The following is a 25,556-nucleotide window of genomic DNA, read 5'->3' on the forward strand; positions in this document are numbered from 1 at the left end:
CTTCTCCATAAGACCTTTCTTCTATTTTTAAAAGTTTTATTGAGATATAATTCACATACCATACAATTCACTGTTTAATGCACTTAAACCACTGAACTTAAGTACAATTCAATGGTTTTTAGTGTATTCACAGAGTTCTGCAACCATAACCACGATCAGTTTTAGAACATTTTCAATAACCCAAAAAGAAACCCCTCATCTCTTAGCTGTCATTCCCAAGCCCCCTCGATGACCCACCTCCGGCCTCAGGTAACCACTCACCTACTTTCTCTATACATTTGTCTATTCTGGGTATTCAACAGACACTGAGTCACACAATATGGGGTCTTTTGTGTGTGGCTTCTTCCCCTGAGCATAATGTGCTCAAGGTGCACGCACGTTGCAGCATGTGTCAGCACTTCATTCTTTCCTATTGCTGAGTAATATTCCATTGTAAGGGATATACCACATTTTCTTTATCCACTCATCATGATGGACACTGGGATGTTTCCACTTCTTGGCTATTGTGGATCACGGTGCTGTTGAGTATTTACATACACGTTTTTGTTTGGGCATCTGTTTTCATTTCTCTTGGGTGCATAGCTTAAAGTGGGGTTGTTGGATGATGTGGTAACTGTTTCACCATTTGAGGAAGTGCCAGATGGTTTTCCACAGCAGCTGCACCCTCAATTCCCACAATCAGTGGCTGAGGGTTCTGATTCTCCACATCTTCACCAATGCTTGCCATTTTCTTTTTTTTTGATTTGGGCCACCCTAGTGGGTGTAAAGTGGTAGCTCATTGTGGTTTGATTTGCATTTTCCTGATGACTAATGATGTCGAGCATCTTTTCATGTGCTTATTGGCTGTTTATCTTCTTTGGGAAAATGTCTATTCAGATCCTTTGCCCATTTTAAAATATAGCTGTCTTCTTATTATTGAATTAAATAGTTCTTTATATATCCTAGGTACAAGGACCTTCCCCAATATATGATTTGCAAATATTTTCTCCCATTCTGTGGGTTGTCTTTTCACTTTCTTGATGGTGTCCGTTGAAGCACAAAAGTTTAAAATTTTGATGATGTCTAGTATATTTTTTTCTTTTGTTGCTTGTGCTTTTGGTGTTATGTCTAAGAAACCGTTGACTAATTCAAGGTTATGCTTTACTCATGTTTTCTTCTAAGAGTTATATATTTTTTGCTGTTACACTTAGGCTTTGATCCATTTGAGTTAATTTTGGTATGGTGTGAGGTAAGGGTTCAGCTTTTTTGACCCTCCCAATTGAGTGTGACCTTTCCCACTTTGTCAGTCAGGATAGGCTAGGTTATATTGCAGTAACAAGTATTTCCCAAATCTCAGAGGCTACAACCACAAATGTTTGTTTTCCACTCATGCTAAGAGTGCATCGTGGGTCAGCTGTGGCTCTGCTCCACGTTTTCTTCACTCTGTGACCAAGACTGTTGGTGCTGCCTCTCCCTGGAACACTGCCAGTCCTATGGCAGGGGGAAACAAGACAGGATAGACTCTGGGCTGACTCCTTTTCTGTCCAGAAGTGACATGTGTCTCTTCCATTCTCACTTCATTGGCCAAAACAAGTCATAAGGCTAAATCTGATGTCTATGGGGGAAGAAAATTAATCCTCCCATAGGGCAGGCACTCCAAGGAGGAAACACTGATCATTCATGGGAACAGGAATACCATTGAACACTTCCTCACTATCCCCTGTATGACTTGATGCCTTGTTCTCCTCCTGGTTTTCTTTCCGAACTCAGCATGCCAGGACCTGAATTTATCACCGTCCTCATGCCACCCCAAAATCTGCTCCTCCTCCTCCTGAATCCCCGACTTGGGAAACAGCACCCCATTCTCCTGGTTGCCCCAGCCAGAACCTTGACACCACCTTCTCCATATTCAACCATCAAGCTGTACTGAGTCTGCTTCCTAAACATCAGTTGAAGTTGTCTCTCTGGGTCCATTCTTGGTGACTGTGCCCTAGACCACCATTGTCTCTCCACTGGACGATCGGAGTCCTGTCCCTTCAGATCCATTCTCCATGCTGAGGCCATAATCATTTCCATAAAATGAAAATCGCTTTCCACTCTCCAGCTCAAAATCCCTGCTGGCTCTTCATTGCTCTGGGGATAATGATTAATACACTAACAGGCCTTGTAAGACCTTTCATGATCTGGCTTCAGTCATCTCTCCAGCCTCACTTCTGTACGGAATCAGCCTGACATTTTATTGCTCTTGAGCTAACTTTAGTTCCCTAAATGCATGGTGATGACTTCACTCAGGGCTTTTATCCGAATAAACACAGAGAGAATGCTGAGAATAGCGCCTGACACACTGGGAGGACTCGAACAATACTTGCCTTTACTTTTATATATCTTCACAGCAGCCTATAGTGACCCCTATAATTCAGCATTTATCAGACAAACATAATTCACAATTTACTGACCTGACTACTTTTCTGCATTGCAAGATCCTTAGAGTTGGGTTGACATGTACTTAGCATTTATTAAACATTTGTTAAGTACTAAGTCAATTAATTCATGAACTTCTCTTCATGGCATTGATCCCTTCTCATCTTGTATTATGATATGAGGATGAACTCTGTCCTCCCTACTTGCTAATCTTACGGAGGGCGGGATTCCATCTCCCCCCAGCCCCACATCGCTAAGCAACATTGAATTACTATCAGTTGAATTCAATTCTCTTGAGAGCCTTTAGCCTTTTCCTGCTTTTCCACCTGCTACAGTCCCTGATGTATAATACTTCCACGTAACCCATGGTAACCTGGAATTCCAGGGAAAGACTTTCTTTTATCTGTAGCCCAAACATTATAGTTGGTCAGTCATATAGGAAGGGGTTGAGGATAATGAAACTCAAGTTAGAGTTAGGAGTTACATTTAGGTGGGGTGTCCTGTAATTTTTGAAAAGAATATGAGCCTAGAGATTTTGTTCTTCTTGATCTCCTAAAAGCTACTAAAACCCCAGGTGCTGTTATAATTGACCTACCTGCTGGGTGGGTAGAAGAGCAGGCTGAAGTGAAAGGGGGATTAAGTGGGATGTAAAAGCTGCAGGTTTTAGCCCAGGCTGTCAACAAATACATGTGGCCTTGGAAGCTGCAACCTGTCTGGGACCTCCTCATCCCACCTGGACAGTGAGGGAGGGTAAACGGTCTCTAGGCTCCCCAGCGACTCTGACATTTCATGCATCGTCTCTCCAGAAGGAGCTCATTCTAGGAAGGAATGTTTTTATCATTCCACTTGGTCTCAGAAGAAATAGAAATAGTGTAGGAGAAACTAAACCAGACGACTTTAGTCCCATGGCTAGTGATGCCTGAAAATAATCACAGGAGAGATCATCTGGATGAACTTGGAGAGAATTACCCACCTCTTGCAGGCAAGGCCCAAAGTGGGGTGTGATGCCGAACCGCAAGTGGACTTCTGAGTCGGACAGACCCGAATGCAAACCCCAGCCTTGCCACGTACTAGCTGCGGGGTGGTGGGCCCGCTATGAAACCTCTTTAACCCTGAGTTTCCTTGGTTGTAAAAAAAAAAAAAACAGGAATCACATGGATGCTGTTGAAGCAGGGTAAGGATTAAAGGAAGCGGTTTATGTATGACCCCTGGTGTTCACAGGCCTTTGGTAAATGTTGGGTCATTTCCCTGTTCCGTTCCATCCTCCATTAATTTAAAGGACTTGCACACTCACTGGTACCTGTGCCACTGGACCCACTTGCTCCTCAGCACAGGTTGGCAGTGGGCATTTCCGTGGGTTAGATGAACTCGGGAACTTTTTGGTCAGGACCAGACAGAGTGCCTGGGTCGACGAGCATCTTCTCTTAGTCAGATACAGTGAGTCTGATCAAATTCATACTCCCGCTTCTTTCTGTTCACTGAGGGTGTTCTGGTAGTTAGGGGACCACCAGCTCCAGGGGTCCTGGAGGGCAGGGCTCAGGGGGGAGACACAGGGCCACACAGTACCTCAGTGGAGCAGGAATCCACGATTCAGCTGGAGCCGCAACCCAGGACTGTGGCCATGGAGACACCTTAGGAACGACAGGACTACCTCTTACTTGTAAGGAGTTCTGCTCACGTGACAGAGTACAGAAGGCCTCTCAGCACGCGGCTCTCCCGACGCTCGCCTGGGGATCATGTGGGCACACGCAGTGTGCAGAGGCAGCCCTCCAGTGCCGCACTGCCCTGTACTTGTACCCTTGCCATTTTTTCTCCCATCCCCCAAAGACTGCTCCTCCTGCAACCACATGAGCAAGCTCAGCCATTGCCACCCTCAGGTAGGCCCAATGTCTCCCGGCTGGTCTGGGGCAGAGCTCACCTGGGATTTGCTCATGAGTCTTGGGTCACCAAGTCCCAAACTTTTTCTGAGGTTGCCCGGCTGAGAAAGAGACATGTTATGACCGGAAGCCATGACTCAATTCTAGGGGACGCTGCTTTGGGAATCAGGCTTTGCATTAGACAGTTGTGAATTCTCAAAGAGTGTTTCAAGGAATTCTAGCCAGATATCAGGGAGGTTTCTTTATTTAGGCTTTATTTAGTCAACTAGTCATTTTTATAGGGCAGAGAGTAAAAGCTTCCCCACAAGTCAAGTATTAGTCAAATGGAAGCAACGTGAATGATAACAGCTACCGTTGACCGTGTACCTTCTGTGTGCCCAGCTCTGGATAAGCACAGTGGTTACGGGCACTGAGACTGGATTCAGACTATTCAAACGTGTGTGTGGATCTTGGCTCTACCGCTTAACTAGCTGTGTGACTTTGGGTAAATTATTTAACCTCTCTGAGCCTCAGTTTCCTCATTTGTAGGATAGTAATTGTACCGACCTTATAGGGTTGCCGTGAGGGTAAATGAGTTAATGCAAGAAACAGTCCTTAGCACAGTAAGCATTATCAAATTCTCACTACTCAACATACAAAACTTGGAACCATGTTCAACAGTGAAAGTTAATAAAAGCCTAGAACGACCCAATAAAGACAGGACCACTAAGGATGCAGGTCCTGCAGGAAGGAAGATTGGGTCACCCCCGTAGGACAGCAGAAACACGGAACGGGTGATGAAAGATGCTGGACGTGTCTGCTGTGACACCCTGACCAGTTCAGGAAAATGAGATGGGTGTGTTTTCTTCCTTGCTTGATAATGTGTAGTACACACACTCACTCACTGACCGGCTCGTATGTATTTTTAACCCCCTTTATTCTCCTCTGTTATTTTCTGTAAGAAGCGGTGCTGAACTTCACAGGTTAGTTTCTAGGTTACACGACAGTCAGGTGACACTGTGATTGCAAGAGGAATTAGCATCACCCAGAGATGGATATAATGTTCTTTTCCGCCAGAAAGCAAGAGCATTTTCTTTTGTACCAAGGATAGTGCCTGGTGTCGGTGGAGCTGGGGGTGCTGCTGTTACCGTGGGAAGGTCACATATGGATTAAATGGTGTGCATGGATGCCGTCACTGGAGTGGACGTGGCAGTTTTTATCTGGTAGGACCCAGACACACGCCTATTCTTTGCACTCCACTCTGGAATGTAAACTACCTTTCTCAGGCTTTCTTACCTGGTGACTTTCTATCAGGTTTTGCCAGTTGGAGACGGTGGCAGGAGGTTGGAGGGTGAGGGAAGAGCGAAGTTCCCGGGTTTGCCTCCAACATTCGTGGTCCCCTGTGGCCTCTGGGCAGTGGTGGGACCGCTTTAGCAGCTCCCGCAGTGGCAGGGGCATTGGGCCAATTATCTAATGCTGCATAACAAGCCTCCCCCAAACTTAGTAACTTTTAACAATAATCATTTTGTGATTCCCCCTCAGAGTTCTGGGAGTTTGACTGGTGGTCCCGGCTTGGGGTCTCATGCTTGGTCGCGGTCACACACTCACTTGTCTGGCAGCTGGTGCTGTTGGCCAGAGCAGTTATACGTCCTCTCCGTGTGGCCTGGGCTTCCTCACAACATGGCGGCTGGGCTCTAAGAGCGAGTGTCCTGAGAGGCAAGGGGAAGGTGTGCCACATTTTAGGACCTCATCTTGTAAGTCAGGGTATCTCATCTGCTGCATTCTATCTGTTAGAAACAAGTCACTGAGGCCAGCCCATATTCAGGGAAGGAGAATTAAGAGTCCACCTACTGATGGGAAGACGGCCAAAGAATTTGCAAACATATTTTGAAACCACCACAGGCAGCATCTCTGGTTCACAGCAAGCAGGTCAGCTTGGAGATTGCAGCCCTGGGATGTTAGCCGCTTGCTGATCCTTGGGAGTCATCCCTTCCTCCTTCTCTCTTTTGTAACTAATTCCCTTGATAAAATCCCCTCTGTTTGATATACCCAGGACTGTTTCTCTTTTCCTGACGGATATATGCAGGCTATCCCTAGCTATCCAAACTCACTATCTGAATTGAATAGTAGAGTGACTTGTAGAAACATGAACTATTATCATGTGCCAAGAACCATGCTAGGTGCTGAACATATGTTTCCTCATTTAATTCTAATACCAGCCCTGCCAGAGAGGTATGAGTGTACCTACCTCACAGCACAGAAACTGAAGCACAGAAAGGTTAAATAACTTGCCCAAGAACATGGCTGGAAGGAAGTCTGACTCTCAAGTACATTTATTTTTTGGGTCTTCTGGAGTTCGAGAAGAGCTACTTCCTGCCATAGAATTCCTTTTTCCTCAGAGGAAGTCTCAGCCCTCATCCTTATATACCTGTTTGATGACTCCCAACTTAGATATCTATACTTCAAAATGCATTGAGGAAAAGGAAGATAAGAATACATCTAGGAGAAGTGGAACACAAAGACTCAAGCATTCATCAATTATGAAAGCTACGGGGTGTGTAGGAAAAGGCACCAGACCAGGGAGTCTGCAGGCCTGCGTCAAGCCTCAGTCACGATGCTCATGTGCATTCTGACCCTCAGCTGTCATTTTCTCTCTTGGGGCCTCAGGTATTCCCACACTGGAAAATGACCCTGATATTCTGTGCTCTTCTGAGTATTTACTGTCTAAACTAGTTGGGGACATAAAAGGCTATATTAGATACAGGGGGAACAAGTTAAAGTTAAAATAAAGCCAGCTTATAGGGCTTTTAAAAATTTTTTTATTTTATTATTTTTTAATACAGGAGGTTCTTATTAGTTATCTATTTTATACATATTACTGTATATATGTCAATCCCAAGCTCCCAATTCATCCCACCCCCCCCAGGCCCCCACCCCTGCTTTCCCCCCTTAGTGTCCATACGTTTGTTCTCTACATCTGTACCTCTATTACTGCCTTGCGAACCAGTTCATCTGTATCATTTTTCTAGATTCTACATATATGCATTAATATACGATATTTGTTTTTCTATTTCTGACTTACTTCACTCTGTATGACAGTCTCTAGGTCCAGCCACGTCTCTACAAATGATCCAATTTCATTCCTTTTTATGGCTGGTAATATTCCACTGTATATATGTACCACATCTTCTTTATCCATTCATCTGTTGATGGGTATTTAGGTTGCTTCCATGACCTGGCTATTGTAAATAGTGCTGCAATGAACATTGGGGCGCATGTGTCTTTTTGACTTATGGTATTCTCTGGGTATATGCCCAGTAGTGGGATTGCTGGGTCATACAGTAATTTTATTTTTAGTTTTTTAAGGAAGCTCCATACTGTTCTCCATAGTGGTTATATCGATTTACATTCCCACCAACAGTGCAAGAGGGTTCCCTTTTCTCCACACCCTCTCCAGCATTTGTTGTTTGTAGATTTTCTGATGATGGCCATCCTAACTGGTGTGAGGTGATACCTCGTAGTTTTGATTTGCATTTCTCTAATAATTAGTGATGTTGAGCAGTTTTCATGTGCCTCTTGGCCATCTGTATGTCTTCTTTGGAGAAATGTCTATTTAGGTCAGCTGACCATTTTTTAATTGGGTTGTTTTTTTAATATTGAGTTGCATGAGCTGTTTATATATTTTGGAGATTAATCCTTTGTCTGTTGATTCATTTGCAAATATTTTCTCCCATTCTGAGGGTTGTCTTTTTGTCTGGTTTATAGTTTCCTTTGCTGTGCAGAAGCTTTTAAGTTTCATTAGGTCCCAATTGTTTATTTTTGTTTTTATTTCCATTACTCTAGGAGGTGGGTCAAAAAAGATCTTGCTGTGATTTATGTCAAACAGTGCTCTTCCTATGCTTTCCTCTAAGAGTTTTATAGTATCCGGTCTTACATTTAGGTCTTTAATCCATTTTGAGTTTATTTTTGTGTATGGTGTTAGGGAGTGTTCTAAGTTCATTCTTTTACATGGAGCTGTCCAGTTTTCCCAGCACCACTTATTAAACACACTGTCTTTTCTCCATTGTATATCCTTGTCTCCTTTGTCATAGATTAGTTGACCATGGGTGTGTGGGTTCATCTCTGGGCTTTCTATCCTGTTCCATTGATCTATATTTCTGTTTTTGTGCCAGTACCATATTGTCTTGATTACTGTAGCTTTGTAGTGTAGTCTGAAGTCAGGGAGTCTGATTCCTCCAGCTTCATTTTTTTCCCTCAAGACTGCTTTGGCTATTCGGGGTTTTTTGTGTCTCCATACAAATTTTAAGATTTTTTGTTCTAGTTCTGTAAAAAATGCCATTGGTAATTTGATAGGGATTGCATTGAATCTGTAGATTGCTTTGGGGAGTATAGTCATTTTCACAATATTGATTCTTCCAATCCAAGAACATGGTATATCTCTCCATCTGTTTGTGCCATCTTTGATTTCTTTCATAAGTGTCTTACAGTTTTCTGAGTACAGGTCTTTTACCTCCTTAGGTAAATTTATTCCTGGATATTTTATTCTTTTTGTTGCAATGGTGAATGGGATTGTTTCCTTAATTTCTCTTTCTGATCTTTCATTGTTAGTGTATAGGAATGCAAGAGATTTTTTTTATTTATTTATTTATTTTAAATACATTTATTTATTTAGTTTTGGCTGTGTTGGGTCTTCGTTGCTGTGCGCAGTCTTTCTCTAGTTGTGGCGAGTGGGGGCTACTCTGTGTTGTGGTGCGCGTGCTTCTCATGGCGTTGGCTTCTCTTGTTGCGGAGCACGGGCTCTAGGCACGTGGGCTCAGTAGTTGTGGCTCGCGGGCTCTAGAGTGCAGGCTCAGTAGTTGTGGCACACAGGCTTAATTGCTCTGTGGCATGTGGGATCTTCCCAGACCAGGGATCGAACCCATGTCCCCTGCATTGGCAGGCGGATTCTTAACCACTGCACCACCAGGGAAGTCCCTAGGAATGCAAGACATTTCTGTGCATTAATTTTGTACCCTGCAACTTTACCAAATTCACTGATTAGCTCTATTAGTTTTCTGGTGGCATCTTTAGGATTCTGTATGTATAGTATCATGTCATCTGCAAACAGTGACAGTTTTACTTCTTCTTTTCCAATTTGTATTCCTTTTATTTCTTTTTCTTCTCTGATTGCCGTGGCTAGGACTTCCAAAACTATGTTGAATAAGAGTGGTGAGAGTGGACATCCTTCTGTTGTTCCTGATCTTAGAGGAAATGCTTTCAGTTTTTCACCATTGAGAATGATGTTTGCTGTGGGTTTGTCATACATGGCCTTTATTATGTTGAGGTAGGTTCCCTCTATGCCCACTTTCTGGAGAGTTTTTATCATAAATGGGTGTTCAATTTTCTCAAAAGCTTTTTCCGCATCTATTGAGATGATCATATGGTTTTTATTCTTCAGTTTGTTAATACGGTGTATCACACTTATTGATTTGCGTATATTGAAGAATCCTTGCATCCCTGGGATAAATCCCACTTGATCATGGTGTATGATCCTTTTAATGTGTTGTTGGATTCTGTTTGCTAGTATTTTGTTGAGGATTTTTGCATCTATATTCATCAGTAATACTGGTCTGTAATTTTCTTTTTTTGTAGTATCTTTGTCTGGTTTTGGTATCAGGGTGATGGTGGCCTTGTAGAATGAGTTTGGGAGTGTTCCTTCCTCTGCAATTTGTTGGAAGAGTTTGAGAAGGATGGGTGTTAGTTAGCCCTTCTCTAAATGTTTGATGGAATTCACCTGTGCAGCCATCTGGTCCTGGACTTTTGTTTGTTGGAAGATTTTTAATCACAGTTTCAATTTCATTACTTGTGATTGGTCTGTTCAGATTTTCTATTTCTTTCTGGTTCAGTCTTGCAAGGTTATACCTTTCTAAGAATTTGTCCATTTCTTCCAGGTTGTCCATTTTATTTGCATAGAGTTGCTTGTAGTAGAATCTTAGGATGCTTTGTATTTCTGCGGTGTCCATTGTAACATCTCCTTTTTCATTTCTAATTTTATTGATTTCAGTCCTCTCTTTTTCTTGATGAGTCTGGCTAAAGGTTTATCAATTTTGTATATCTTCTCAAAGAACCGGCTTTTAGTTTTATTGATCTTTGCTATTTTTTTCTTTGTTTCTATTTCATTGATTTCTGCTCTGATCTTTATGATTTCTTACCTTCTACTATCTTTGGGTTTTGTTTGTTCTTCTTTCTGTAGTTTTTTAGGTGTAAGGTTAGATTGTTTATTTGAGATTTTTCTTTTTCTTGAGGTAGCACTGTAATGCTATAAACTTCCCTCTTAGAACTGCTTTTGCTGCATCCCACAGGTTTTGGATCATCATGTTTTCATTGTCATTTGTCTTGAGGTATTTTTTGATTTCCTCTTAGATTTCTTCAGTGATCTCTTGGTTATTTAGTAGCGTATTGTTTAGCCTCCATATATTTGTGTTTTTTACATTTTTTTCCCCTGTAATTTATTTCTAATCTCATAGCATTGTGGTCAGAAAAGATGCTTGATATGATTTCAATTTCCTTAAATTTACTGAGGCTTGATTTGTGACCCAAGATGTGATCTATCCTGGAGAATGTTCCGTGTGTACTTGAGAAGTGTAATCTGCTGTTTTTGGATGGAATGTCCTATAAATATCAATTAAATCTATCTGGTCTATTGTGTCATTTAAAGCTTGTGTTTCCTTATTTATTTTCTGTCTGGATGACCTGTCCATTGGTGTAAGTGAGGTGTTAAAGTCCCCCACTATTATTGTGTCACTGTCGATTTCCTCTTTTATAGCTGTTAGCAGTTGCCTTATGTATTGAGGTGCTCCTATGTTGGGTGCATATAATATTTATAATTGTTATATCTTCTTCTTGGATCGATCCCTTGATAATTATGTAGTGTCTTTTGTAACATTCTTTATTTTAACATCTATTTTATCTGATATGAGTATTGCTACTCCAGCTTTCTTTTGATTTCCATTTGCATGGAATATCTTTTTCCATCCCCTCACTTTCAGTCTGTATGTATCCCTAGGTCTGAAGTGGGTCTCTTGTAGACAGCATATATATGGGTCTTGTTTTTATATCCATTCAGTGAGCCTGTGTCTTTTAGTTGGAGCATTTAATCCATTCACGTTTAAGGTAATTATTGATATGTATGTTCTTATTACCATTTTCTAATTGTTTTGAGTTTGTTTGTGTAGGTCCTTTTCTTCTCTTGTGTTTCCCACTTAGAGAGATTCCTTTAGCATTTGTTGTAGAGCTGGTTTGGTGGTGCTGAATTCTCTTAGCTTTTGTTTATCTGTAAAGCTTTTGAATTTTCCGTCAAATCTGAATGAGATTCTTGCCGGGTAGAGTAATCCTGGTTGTAAGTTGTTCCCTTTCATCACTTTAAGTATATCATGCCACTCCCTTCTGGCTTGTAGAGTTTCTGCTGAGAAATCAGCTGTTAGCCTTATGAGAGTTCCCATGTATGTTGTCTGTCATTTTTCCCTTGTTGCTTTTAATAATTTTTCTTTGTCAGTTTGATTACTATGTGTCTTGGTGTGTTTCTCCTTGGGTTTATCCTGCCTGGGACTCTCTGAATTTCCTGGACTTGGGTGGCTATTTCCTTTCCCATGTTAGGGAAGTTTTCGACTATAACCTCTTCAAATATTTTCTCAGGTCCTTTCTCTCTCTCTCTTCTCCTTCTGGGACCCCAATAATGAGAATGTTGGTGCGTTCAATGCTGTCCCCAAGGTCTCTTAGGCTGTCTTCATTTCTTTTCATTCTTTTTTCTTTATACTGTTCCATGGCAGTGAATTCCACCATTCTGTCTTCCAAGTCACTTACCTGTTCTTCTGCCTCAGTTATTCTATTGATCCCTTCTAGTGTATTTTTCATTTCAGTTATTGTATTGTTTATCTCTGTTTGTTTGTTCTTTAATTCTTCTAGGTGTTTGTTCTGTAATTCTTCCAGGTCTTTGTTAAACATTTCTTGCATGTTCTCAATCTTTGCCTCCATTCTTTTTCCGAGGTCCTGGATCATCTTCACTATCATTATTCTGAATTCTTTTTCTGGAAGGTTTCCTATCTCCACTTCATTTAGTTGTTTTTCTGGGGTTTTATCTTGTTGCTTCATCTGGTACATAGTCCTCCACCTTTTCATTTTGTCTGTCTCTCTGTGAATGTGGTTTTCATTCACAGGCTGCAGGATTCTAGTTCTTCTTGCTTTTGTGGTCTGCCCTCTGGTGGATAAGGCTATCTAAGAGGCTTGTGCAAGCTTCCTGATGGGAGGGACTGGTGGTGGCCAGAGCTCAGTAAAACTTTAATCCACTTGTCTGCTGATGGGTGGGGCTGCATTCCCTCCCTGTTGGTTGTTTGGCCTGAGGTGACTCAGCACTGGAGGCTACAGGCTCTTTGGTGGGGCTAATGGCAGACTCGAGTCCGGGAGGGCTCATGCCAAGGAGTACTTCCCAGAGCTTCTGCTGCCAGTGTCCTTGTCCCCACGGTGATACACAGCCACCCCCCGCCTCTGCAGGAGACCCTCCAACACTAGCTGGTAGGTTGGTTCAGACTCCTATGGTGTCACTGCTCCCTCCCCTGGGTCCCGATGCACACACTACTTTGTGTGTGCCCTCCAAGAGGGGAGTCTCTGTTTCCCCCAGTCCTGTCGAAGTCCTGCAATCAAATCCCGCTAGCCTTCAAAGTCTGATTCTCTAGGAATTCCTCCTCCCGTTGCTGGAACCCCAGGTTGCGAAGCCTGATGTGGGGCTCAGAACCTTCACTCCAGTGGGTGGACTTCTGTGGTATAAGTGTTCTCCAGTTTGTGAGTCACCACCCAGCGGTTATGGGATTTGATTTTATTGTGATTGCGCCCCTCCTACCATCTCACTGCGGTTCTCCTTTGTCTTTGGATGTGGGGTATCTTTTTTGGTGAGTTCCAGTGTCTTCCTGTAGATGACTGTTCAGCAGTTAGTTGTGATTCTGGTGCTCTCGCGAGAGGGAGTGAGCACACGTTCTTCTACTCCACCATCTTGAACCAATTTTGCAGCTTACAGGTCTTGAATAGGCTTGTTATGGATTGAATGTTTGTGTCCCCTCAGAATTCTCTCACCGCCCCCACCCCCAATGTGATGATGCTCAGAGGTGGGGCCTTTGGCAGGTAACATGGTCATGAGGGTGGAACCCTCATGAATGGGATTAGTATCCTTAAAAGAAGAAACATGAGACCTTGCTTTTGGTCTGCTGGCTCCACTGTGAGAGGAGACACTGGGAAAACAGGCCTCTGCAACTAGGAAGAAGCTCTCACCAGAAACCGGCCATATCAGCAACCCTGGTCTCAGACTTCCAGGCCCCAGAACTGTGAAATATCAATTTCTGCTCTTTATAAGCCAACCAATGTGTGGTATCTGTTACGGCAGCCCAACTGACCAAGGCTGATGAGAAATACTTATTTTATCCCATAAGCAGTGGGGAATCATTTTAGCTTCTTGAGGAAGAACCTGACCCAACAAAACAAAAACACTTGCAGAAGAAAACAGTAACAAAAACAATAATAGAAAGTAATGACAGAAGTGACATTTACTGAATGCTACCAGGCAGTGTCCTAGTACATAGGACACTTGGCTTGCAGGACCTTCACTACAGCCCAAGGAGGTCTGTAGTGTTATTCCCTTTTCAGAGATGGTAAAACTGTTCAGAGACACTAAATAACTTGCCCAAAGTCACACAGCTAGTCAGTAGTGGAGTGAAGATTCAACCCAGTTTGGTCATATCTTAAGCCTGAGCTCTTTTGGGTTGGAATGAGCTGAACCCAAAGGTAGAAAAAATTGGTAGAAAACTATTGTTCAAATTTTCAAAAGAACCTAAGGGTGTGCACTAGAGCACTGGGCAATGGAAACAGGGTGAGGTAGAGACAATCTGAGAAAAGAAAGACAAAGCCTGAGATTGAACTGAAGAGACGATGCGCCGGGCGAGGGGACAGATGCTGCCTCCCCCCCATACCCCCATTTCCATCCGTCTGTCGGCTCCTCCTGCAGCCCATGAGCTGGAGGGGAGGCAGGCTCAGGTCCAAGCTCCTTGGCCTGGTTTCCCCTGGCCATTCCTGGTGCAGGGATGGGCAAGTTACCCATGAGGGCCCAGGAATCCAGACAGAGGCTTGCTGGGAACTGCTGGAGTTCCCTTGCTTTTCTAAGAGGGCTTCTGAAAGGAACTCCCTCTGTCTCCCCAGATGCAGATGGGGGTGCACACAGCCCTTGAGGCTGTTGTCAGGGGTCTCAGAGTTAAGAGGAGAGCTGGCCTTAGTGTGATGTCAACGTGGCAAAGGATGGAGAAAGGAGGGAAATTGGTCTGTTAACCCCCTGAATCAAACCAACTCTGAAGCCCACCAACCTCTGACTTCCCAGTTCTTTGAGCTAATGAGTGCTTTGTCATTTCCTGCTCCCCAAACACTCCTGTTACATGGGAAAGCTCTGCACCGGTCTGTTGCACGTTCCTCACTTGAGTCACCGCCACACACCCTCATGGAGAACAAGGAGAAATGTTAAACACCCAGATCCAGGAAGATGCTGACTGGAGCTCTCACTGCAGAAAACCGAGTGAGCGGATGGAGCCGAGGCAGACAGAGCCAAACCTCCAGCCCTAGCACGGGGCTGCCGGTCCGCAGCACAGGCACCACCTCTCAGACCTCCGACCCTCGTGTGCCAAACAGACCACAGCCGAAGCTCTCAGGAAAGCAGGGCCCAGATGGTGCTGTGTGTAAAGAGGACTCTTCTCACGCTGAGTCCTCAAAGGTATTGGTTCCCCCCGGATAAATGTCTGATGCATACATTTCCAAAATCCAGTACAGTATCATGCACACCAAGATATCTTCAAATTCAACCAAATAGGTCAGAGTAACAGACGGTGTTCTGTCAAAAAGGATCATTTTATTCAGCTACACGTAACACAGATAAAAGCAAGCAAAATCAGGATGTTTTTCTCAGCCATCCTTTCCACATTTTATGCAGTTTTAGAGAACTATACATCACTGATTTCTTCAGGCCTAAAAGAGAAAAGAAGAGCGAGTAAGAACACTGAGGCTTACTGAGTGGATGCTCAGTGGAGGTCCTGTGGTATTCGGATCAGACTCATCCTTGCAGTAGAACAGCGATGGGCTGACTGGGGGTCCAGGAGACCCTGGGGGCCATCGTGATCAACGGGAGGGAAAAGACTGATTTCCGCATCTGCTGAAGCAGTGATACGGATGCCAAAGGCACCCAAGCTTCTGCGGTAAGGGAGTCCTTTCAGATAGGAGCATGCTGCAACCTTTGAATTTAGCAGCTCTTTGAAAAAGGAGGAGAAAGGAAGGCAAAGACAAGACGTCGTATGTAAGTGAGCGTCCTTGGCCCCCTTTCTAGCCCCCGATGCCTCCCAACCACCCCCAGCGCACTGCTGCCACGTCCCTGCGTGTGACGCCGGTCTGCCCGCGGTGAAGGGCGTTCCCATCACGCCCTGCCTGGTAGACGCCGAGATCCCGTTCAGATTTTTCCTCTGGAAGCACCGGGCTCCCCAGCCAATTCAGACACTGTTCCTCCTGGTCCCACGGCACCTGTGCTGACGCCCAGCTCAGCACTCACCACACTGCACAGTGCTCTCCTGTCCCTCCGCCTACCCCGGGAGCTCCTTGAGGACAGGGACCTTGTCCTATTCATCCCGGGTTCCCCATCACCTAGTGCAGCACCCGGCACACAGCAGGTGCTCAGTAAACACCTGCAGTGACAGAACAGATGCACCTTGTTCAGACACCTGCCCTTCCAGCACCCCATCTACTGAGTCACAAGTGCCTGATGAAACGAGAGGAGAGGTTCTCGGGGGGTTTACGGGAAAGAAGTCCGACGGCATGGACTAAGCGGGGTGCTGCTGTCTGTCAGATCTCACAGGATCCTATTTGCAGATGGTGTTACGGGCTTGACCTCCTTTGTGTTGAGGATGAGATCATTCAGTCTGTGTTTCAGGGTGTGGCCCAAAGATCCGAACAGTCTTTTTCACCCTGGGATCCAGACCGTGGTCTGCGCTGCAGGTGTGACATGTAGTGTGGGCACCGCTCACGAGGTATAACAGGACCGGTTCCGGAGGTTCTGAGCACTGGCGCGTAAGCGCTCTCAAAAATACCTGATCATGTTACCTGTAGGCCGCCTCATGCACTTAGGACCTTTTACAAGGCCACTGCAGGCAGCGGCAGGTAAAAAGGCAGGGTACCGATAAAGTCATTAGTGAATGCTTCTAGAAGCTGTGGCCTCGCTTGTCCACTGACTGACTCCTGCAAACCGAGACTCGTCAAGAAACTCAGAGCTCCTTTTCCTGCCTCCACCCCTTTTAATTTTCTCCCTGGAGCAACCACTCTGGTAAACCTCACCCACTCGAGCACTGGGACTGGAATCTTATTACGTAAGGTGCTTTTTAAAATTCCAGGCAGAACCGATCAAGATACCAAGGTAGCTGCACACAGTAAGGCTCAACACGGCAACCCCAGGGCACTGAGTCACAGCGAGAGGAAGAGGCATCGACCGTAATGAGTCCCAGCTCAGCTTCACAAACCTTCCTCACAGACTCCGGGGAGCTTAACGTTTAAGGTAAATACACCACAGTCCACGAGCGGCATCGTGGAGCCATTTTTTGCTGCTAGTGGATAGAAACCTCCCTTAATTAAAAAGTCTCTCCCTTCGACAGCTTTGCCATAGACATATTCTCAGGATGGCTGCAGCAGGGGACTGATATGGGGAGGGCACTGGAATGGGAGTCAGGAGAGCAGGATGTTAGTCCCCGCTGGGGACAGGGAGACTCCCCGTCTCTGGGCATCGACTTCCTCATCTGCAAGCTGACAGGCTGGACTAGGTTACGGGTTCTCCAACGAGGGGCCCACAGACAGGCCTCAGTCTGAGAACTTCCTGAAGCTGCAGGGAGGTTTGCTGAGTGTGCGCACGTGTGCACGTCTGTGCAGAGGGCCCAGAGTTTTAGTCAGAGTCTCACTGGGAGCCAGGATTTTCAAAAGGTTAAGAACCAAGAGATTAGAAGGAAGGATCCTGCCTTAATATTCTAGTTGCAACAAAGGTGGAGGACTAAACTTCACGAACTTGGAGTAGGCAATATTTCCTAAACAGGACACAAAAAGCTGCTAACCTTACAGGACAAAACTGATAAACTGGAGTAAGTAAGATTAAGAACTTTTCATCAAAAGACACCATTAAGAGAGTGAGACGACAAGCCCCAGAGTGGGGGACTTTTGCATTCCACTTGTCCAACGAAGCACCCGTATCCACACTATACAGAGATTTCAGTGTAAAAAAAACAAAAAAAAGGCAGACAATTCAAAAGAAAAATGAGCAAAAGTAGAATAGGCACTTCACAAAAGAGGATATCCATGTAAGCATGTGAACAAATGCTCAACTTTATTGGTCATCAGGAAAGTAAGTGTAAGTTAAAACTCCAATATGATACGTCTACTCACCTACGAGAGAGCCTAAAAACAAAAAGACCTACTATCAAGCACTGGTCACGGAGGTACTGCAGCAGGAACTCTGCTGCTTGGAGTGTAACCTAGACACTTGTTAGGTAGTATCTACCACAGCTGGACATTCACACACTTTATGATACAGTAATTCCACCCGTAACTAAAAACCTAACAGAAATGCATACCTACGCTCACTCGAAGACAGGTACCAAAACATGCAGAGCAGGACTCTTTGAAATAGCCCCAAACTGGAAACAACCCGGGAAATCATCAACAGTAGAATTGATGAACCGTGCTCTAGTCAGACGATGGATGAGTTGCAATGAGAATAAAGGGACCACTCCCAACACCACGAGGAATCTCACTGCTGTTACAAGGAGTGAAAGACATGACAAAGTACGTATTTACACAAAGTTCAAAAATGGGCAAAACAGAAGCGTGGCATTAGAGGTCAGGACAGTAGGTACCCTCAGAGGAGCAGTGACTGGATGGGGGCACAGTGGGGTTCTGGAGGAACTGGCCCTATTCTAGTCCTTCATCTGGGCACTGGGTTCACGAGTCTGTTCACTTTGTGAAAATTCACCAAATTTAGGATTTGTGTACTTTTCTGTATATATGGAGACTTTCCCTACTACCAGAAAATTCAGAATCTTCCATTTATTCAGTCACTGAAATACACTGAACAGGCATTTCTCGGGCACCAACACATACGGGACATGGAGCTAGTTGCTGGGGGCACCGGTATGAACAACAGTCCTGGTCTCTGCCCTCACAGAGTTTATAATCCACAGACTTCTACTTGGCTGACACTGAGCTTTTGTTCGGTTTCTGCTTCCTTTCTAAAGAAGAGGATGGTGATTTAGGAAGTCTGCATTTAGAATGCATCTTGAAGGAAGACAGCCTGCTAAGAGAGAAACTGTACTCTAAGAACCATCATTGTTGACTTTGCTCCTTCCCCAGTGGATAAAGGTGCAAACATCTCCTCAGTGACATCCTGTTTAGGCAGATCCTTATTTACCTAAAGCTGGTCGTTATGAACACTGATTAGTATCCAAAGTCAGGATTTTGTTTTGGAAGCAAACGGAAATCTACTCTAATATACTGGCTCCTAAGGTTTTTCTTCTGTTGATTTCTAGCATGTTTCATGTTACCTACAGCAAAATCACTACATATGTAAGACTATGAATTCCCTGTGTGACCTTAAACTGATAGGTCCAGTGACAGACAAAATTCTCCAGGAAACAATGTGAGGCAGAGATGAGACCAGGTTGTGAGAGGTCTCTACCTTCCCATAATCCTATATTTCAGATTTTTAGGAGAGAAAATCAGCAAGCCCCAAACATAGTTTGAATTAATTTCCAACCACACTTAGCTACATCTACAAAGAAAATCTCTTCTGAGGCAGTTTTACTTTCAAAACTTTCAGGTTTAAATGATAAATACATCACCAGAAAAATCTTTATTATCATGTGTTCTTCTTATTGAAACATGTAGGTACCAAAAAATGGGGATAAAATGTTTCAGTTATAAGAGATGAGAAGGAGAGGATAATCAATGATCCATTCTATCACTTTCAAGAAAGGGCTGGTAAGGACCAACCGAGGCATGCCGGAATCTTTTTAGAAAGAAGAGTAAACCTGTCTTGTTAAAGTTGAATCTTTTGAAGCTACAAAGGTAAATAGGTATTTGACCCCAAAGTTAATTCTGATTGACCAGAAAGTCAGGTGGGGAAAAATAAAGCAAGATTTCAAAGATTAAACTTGTCATCCTCCCCCACGTTCCCTCACCTCCAGGAAGGGCACCTCCGTCTCCGCTCCCCAAGCCAGAAACCTGGGAGCTTCTCTGGCTCCTCTCTGCTTCACTGCCCGAATCCCTCCCATCACCAAGACCTGGGGATGCACCTTCCAAGTACTGCCTGCATCTCTCCTCTGCCTCTCCTGCAAAACCCTGAGTCAGGGCGGCCAGGCCTCCTCGCCTGGCGGGCTGCAGCCATAGCTGATCAGTTTCCCAAGCAACTGCGTCATCTCCCTCCAAGCTGCTCTCTATCCTCTCGCTACAGCAGTCTGCGACAATCCTTCAGCGGCTTCCCTCTCCCCTCAGTGAAACTCTGGATTCCCCTTCAGGCTTTTACAGGCCTTCCCCTGTCTGGCTCCTGCTTGCTTCTCAGTCTAACTGCTAAGCCCCTGACCCATTTCTCCCCAAGCTCCCCCCCGCCGTCCCCCAAAGATGCAAATAGTTCCACTCCTCTCTACTCATTCAGGTTAGACACATAAACAGCTGTGGCTGATCCGAACATGCTGCTCGCTTGGCCGGGCTGAGCCGTGACGCCGTGTGCGGCTGCCCTGCAGGGCGGCGCAGGCAGGGGCCCGGAGGCTGAACAGTCTCCTGCTCCCCCGAGCTGCCTGGCTGCAGCTGCTGCCCCGAGACCCTGATAAAAACCGGCTGCTCCAGTGACAGCACAGTCGAAGCAGTCAGTACTGTCTTCCCAAGAACCAACTCCCAGGCTAAAGGGAAAGCAGTGCTTGGTTTTGGAAGTAGTTCTGTACTCACCTTGGAACATGGGTATACCTGATGGTAGGGGAGTTTCGGGAAACTAACACAGACGGAGCGTCAGACCACATGAGGACACCTGCCGTGTCACCCAGCACAGTTCATTAGAAAGGGCAACCCTTCGGGCTGACACAGAGCCTGGCTTCCGTCTCTTCCAGGAAGAGACTGATACTTAGATCTAGACTCACTCAAGTTTATAAAGCACCTACTAGGTACCGGGTACATACTGGACACTCTCACAACATGACACGAGTTGGGTATTAGTATCCCCTCCACTTCAAGGAAGAAGGGCTGTTAACATACCAAGGTTACAGAGCAAAGACATGAACTACGACCTTGAGCCAAGGCCTTCTTATCACAATCTTAGCTTCGCTCTCTCTGAATTTAACAATATTTGAATATAAAAGTTATTCACTAGCTAAGGAGACCCCTCCTTTTTACCCCCACTACGAGTGGCTGGTTGCAGAGGGGAGGAATGATAAGGGCTACAAAGGAGGAAAAGTGCAACCAAATAACCTGGGGTTTTCTCACCCTGCAGGTGATAGATATATCAGCTGGCTGAAAACCTGACCAGAGGCAGAACTTGGGAGATTTCAGGAAGATGCACCCAGCACAAGCCAGGCACAACAACAGCAATTATGACCACCTCCAGAGGACTTCTAAGGAGCAGCGCACAGGAGGAGAGAGGTTCTGAAGCTTGCTGTGAAGTCAGAGGACAGAGAAAGAGTAAACCAGCCACTCAGGGCCTACGGTTGCTAGTTTACTCCAGCTGGAGACCTAGTGACGGGGCTACTGCTCGTTGAATAGGAAAATGCAAGGAGGCATGTTCTAAAGAGATGTCAGGGAGCTTTTAGGTAATGATACCAAAGAGGAAAGACCAGGCACAGCGCTGGTGCTCTTACATGTCTTAAGATATAATTTTCACAACCCAGTGAGGCAGGCATAATTATCCCTATGAAATTAAAACTAAGAAAAATCAGGTAACTTACCCAAGTCACAGTAGTTAAGCTGCAGTTCGAACCCTAATCTCTGAGGCTCACAAACCCCTGCCCTTGGCCTGGGCCACCTTCATCATAGCCCTCAACCACCATAAACCAGAGAAGCCAGAGCACAGGGTAAGCAAACCCAGCGAATCTGAAGGAATGCGTATCACCTTCCACAATTCCTGCAACCTCAGGGCAGGCTGCTGACATTCTGTCACTCTGGTTCCACAATCCAATGAGGCATCTTTAGAGGGGAAGGGAGAAAAGCAGTGAGCACTCAGAGGAGGCAGCACTGGGCACTCCTCCGCCACAAGGAAATCTGGGCTGAGGGTTCCATGAGATGATACCCACTGCCCTCTGCTGGCAACCAGGAAGAACAAGAGGAAAGAGGACCAAAGATCCATTTCACGTTGACGTGTCAAGAGATGATGAGGGTGGATGGAACTTCCTTGGTGGCGCAGTGGTTAAGAATCCGCCTGCCAATGCAGGGGACATGGGTTTGAGCCCTGGTCCAGGAAGATCCCACATGTCGTGGAGCAACTAAGCCCATGCACCACAACTACTGAGCCCGCGTGCCACAACTACTGAAGCCCGCACACCTAGAGCCCGTGCTCCGCAAAAGGAGAAGCCACCACATTGAGAAGCCCACGCACCGTAACAGAAGAGTAGCCCCTGCTCGCCGCAACTAGAGAAAGCCCACATGCAGCAATGAAGACCCAACGCAGCCAAAAATAGATTAAAAAAAAAAAAAAAAAGAGATGATGAGGGTGGATTTTTAAAAACCTTTTATTAGAGATGAATTCAAGCTTATAAAAGAACAGCATAATATGTTCCCATGTATCTTCACCAGCGTCAACAACGTATCAACTCACAGCCAATCTTGAGTCATCCCCCCCTTACCCACTTCCCTCCAACATGTTTTCTTTTGAAGCAATTCTTAGACATCCTGTCATTTCATCTGTAAATATTTTAGTATGTATTTCTACAAGAAAATGATGTTTTAACCCCATAACACCACCATTATCACAACTAAAAAAAAAAATCAATAAATCTAGTAGTTGCTTATAGTACAGGAAGCCAAAAATTAAAAAAGCCAAAGCATCCAGCCTCACCCAAGGAGGATTATGGTAAGGGAGCTGCAATCATGCAGAACACAGATTAATAGCCTGAGCCACCCAAGCAAACAAAAGCACCTCATCTTCAGCCTTGCCAGGATAAATCAGCAAGAGAACAGATTAAATAAATATCTTAATTGGAAATGCAAAGCTATGCACCCCTGAGTGGTAGGACAATCTTCAGCTGAGTAGATTTGGCACACGTGCTACTAAACCTTTGTTGACGGGCTGAATCTTTCCAAAGATTCAGGACGGCAACACTTGGCTGTATCCCCAGGCAGCCGGAGCGAGGCGTTAAGAGGTGTGATCGTGCAGCTCCCTGGCAATCTCAACCCAGGCATCAGAATCAGGCTGAAAGACCACTCCCTTCTTCAGGTTCCCTCTATGCCATTTATCCCTAGCGCTGCAAACTTCTATTTATGTGTCTGTCTCCCCTTCTAGATGACGAAGCCCCTGAAGGCAGGATGGTACAGGGTTCATCCTGTATCCTGCGTGGCGAGCACAGAAGGGATGCTCAGTAGACAGCTGCATAAAGAGAGACTGAACTGGAAAAGTCCGTCATCAGACAATACCAAGCATTGGAAAGAATGGGGAGAAACAAGAACTTTCGTTTACTCCTAGTGGGATGATAAAATGATAAACCACTTTGGCAACTTGGCAATATCCAAAGATATGTTCAAATGTTTAAGCCCATAACACAAGAACAGGATGTTTTAAATTAAAAAAAAAAAAAAGGAATATTCAGAGAACAAAAAAGGAAAAGAGCTCCTAGAAATTAAAATAACAAAAATAAAACAACTCAATGGAAACTAAAGTGGAGAAAGCAAAGCAAAAGGACAAAGAGATCAAAAAAAGGATACGAAAGAAAGAAAACCAAAGGACCAGTCTAGGAGGTCCAATGTTTGAATAAAAGGAGTTCCAGAAAGAGAAGAGAGAAAACAGATGGGAGGAACGAATACAATAAATTTTTCCTATATTCTTATACTCTGAGTTTCCAAACTGAAGGGCAATTGAGTATTCAGTGTAACAGATAAAAACAGACTCACATCGAAACACACCACTGAGAAACTTCAGAGCCCTGGGGTTAAAAGAAGGCCTAAAAGGCTTCCAGAAAGAACATACACAAAGGATTAAGAATCAGAACGGCTTTGGACTTCGACAGCAATCCTAGAAGTGAGAAGATAATCGGAGCAACGGTATCAAAATTCTAAAGGACAACTATTTCTAATCATCTCCAGCCTAAGTCTCAGTCAGGCATGAGGGTGGACTAAAGATACACTTGGCCACACATGGGCTCCAAATCTGCCTCCCCTGCACCCTTTCCCACGAAGTTCCTGGATGGTGTGCCTCACCAAAATGAGGCTGTGTGCCACAAAAATCAAAGACACCAGATACAGGAAACAGGGTTCCTCACATGAGACAGGTGACGACAGCCTCTGTGGGAAAAGAAAGCTGTGCAGGCAAGGAAAAGTGTATCACGTGGCTCAGCTATGAATCACAGTAATACAGTCAGACAATGGAAATTCAAGATTGGCTTCGCTAAAGCTACGGCACAACCATATTTGGAACACAGAGGGATGGGTGGGTGTGTGTGTGTGTGTGCGTGCGCGTGTGTGCGTGTGTGCGCGCGCGCACGCGATGGGAGGGGGCAGTTGAATTCTAATCTGCTAGAGTGAGAAGTCCACAGATGATGCCTAAAATTAAAAGGAGAGAAGCAGCAATATAAGCTCATTATCCAGAGAAACAGCAGTGAAAACAAAAATAACCCACCAGGAGAGTCAGCAGTGGTTGTCTCTGGAGAGGAACATTGGGCGGGGGGAGGGCAAGGTACTGCTGTTTTTGCAACAATATCATGTGTAACTCCTATAGATATAAAAACGCAAGGGGAAACCTGCACATAAGGAGTAAGTGGGAAAACGCAGAGTGGCAGCAAATCCTCCCAGCAGCACCTCAGACTCCGGATTACAGCACTGTCTGCCTGTCTATACGTTACTGCTGTGTCCTAGGTTATGACCATCAAAATTCAGCATTTCACAAGTACTTGCAGATACAGATAAAGCTTTACATTTTAACCAGGAGCACTGAGGCTGCTCAATCCAGCAGGTACGTTAAGTGTGGATTTTTAACAATTCTTACCAGCAGTGAAAATGCCTTTGGTGCTCTGTCTCATACTGGAAGGTCTCACGATTGCTGAGAGCCCTGTGAGAAAAAAACAATAACGATGCCAAAAAAGCCAGATGTGAGTCATCCTAACACTTTTAAAACTTGAAACTAAATATTCTTTCCAGCTATCCAATAAAACCAGCAAATCTATCTCTGGTGTCAGAGTGACAGTGAAAAGAGTATCAGGATCGAGGTCCAGGAGACTGGAGCTGCCAGCTGTGTCAACGACCAGCTGTGTCGCTGACCAGCTGTGTGAACACAAGCAAATGACCACCCCACTCTGGGCCTGGGATGCCTCATCTTACAACCAGTGGGTTAGGTGACGCTCGAAGGTCATTTTTTTCACTTTAAAATCTGCTTAAGTCTGCTGGTTCTCAATTCCAAGATGTGAAAAGATTGGGGAAAAAAAACACCAAATGTTTCTGCCTAGGAGGAAAACTTATTCTGAAATCACTCAGAGGACTCCTCGGTGAGGACAGCGGGACAATCCTTCAGGCCCTCAGAAAGGCAGAAGAACTCACACCACGACCAGAAAAGACACGCCTCCACATGTATCTTCAGAAGAGGTACCCGGCGCCCTAGGCACATGCTCCGCTCTGCCCGCCGGGCAGGTCTCTTCACGCGACACCGTCACGGTGACTCGCATCCTGCCAGGTGGCCGGGCTGCTCCCTGGGGAAGCTCAGCAAACACCTACTCAACGGTAAACGGTGTGCTCATCTGAGGGAGGGCATCATTTCCAATTTCATGATTTCCTTACTTACTGACTGACCTTGTAAATTACCTATAACACCTCAAAAGGCAGCAAGTCTCTGAAGATCAGGCTGATTTTTGGCCCACATTGGGGATGACGTGAGGAACATGGGCCGTGTTGGAGCAGACCTACTGTGCGCACAGGAGCCACATGGAGGGGGCGTCGGCCGAGGAGAGTGGTGTTCTTGATGTTATAAAAGCATTAAAAATGTCACCAGTCTCCATCCTCCTCAGACCACCATGAAGAACAAACACA

General features: G+C 45.0%; 1 protein-coding gene across 8 annotated transcripts in view; it reads right to left on the reverse strand.

Moving 5' to 3' along the window:
- VGLL4 (vestigial like family member 4) overlaps window positions 1-25,556 on the reverse strand; it is a 273,405-nt gene that overhangs the window by 198,627 nt on the left and 49,222 nt on the right. For 6 of the 8 annotated variants that reach the window (XM_059940386.1, XM_059940387.1, XM_059940388.1 and 3 more), the window contains one exon: window positions 24,523-24,585. In XM_059940386.1, coding sequence (XP_059796369.1) covers window positions 24,523-24,585 — 63 coding nt within the window. Of the gene's footprint in view, window positions 1-5,315; window positions 5,966-15,162; window positions 15,291-24,522; window positions 24,586-25,556 lie in introns of those variants that run through there. The other 2 variants (XM_059940392.1, XM_059940391.1) reach the window with 2 other exon arrangements.

Source organism: Balaenoptera ricei, chromosome 11, assembly GCF_028023285.1.
Source record: "Balaenoptera ricei isolate mBalRic1 chromosome 11, mBalRic1.hap2, whole genome shotgun sequence".
Classification (NCBI taxonomy): domain Eukaryota; kingdom Metazoa; phylum Chordata; class Mammalia; order Artiodactyla; family Balaenopteridae; genus Balaenoptera; species Balaenoptera ricei.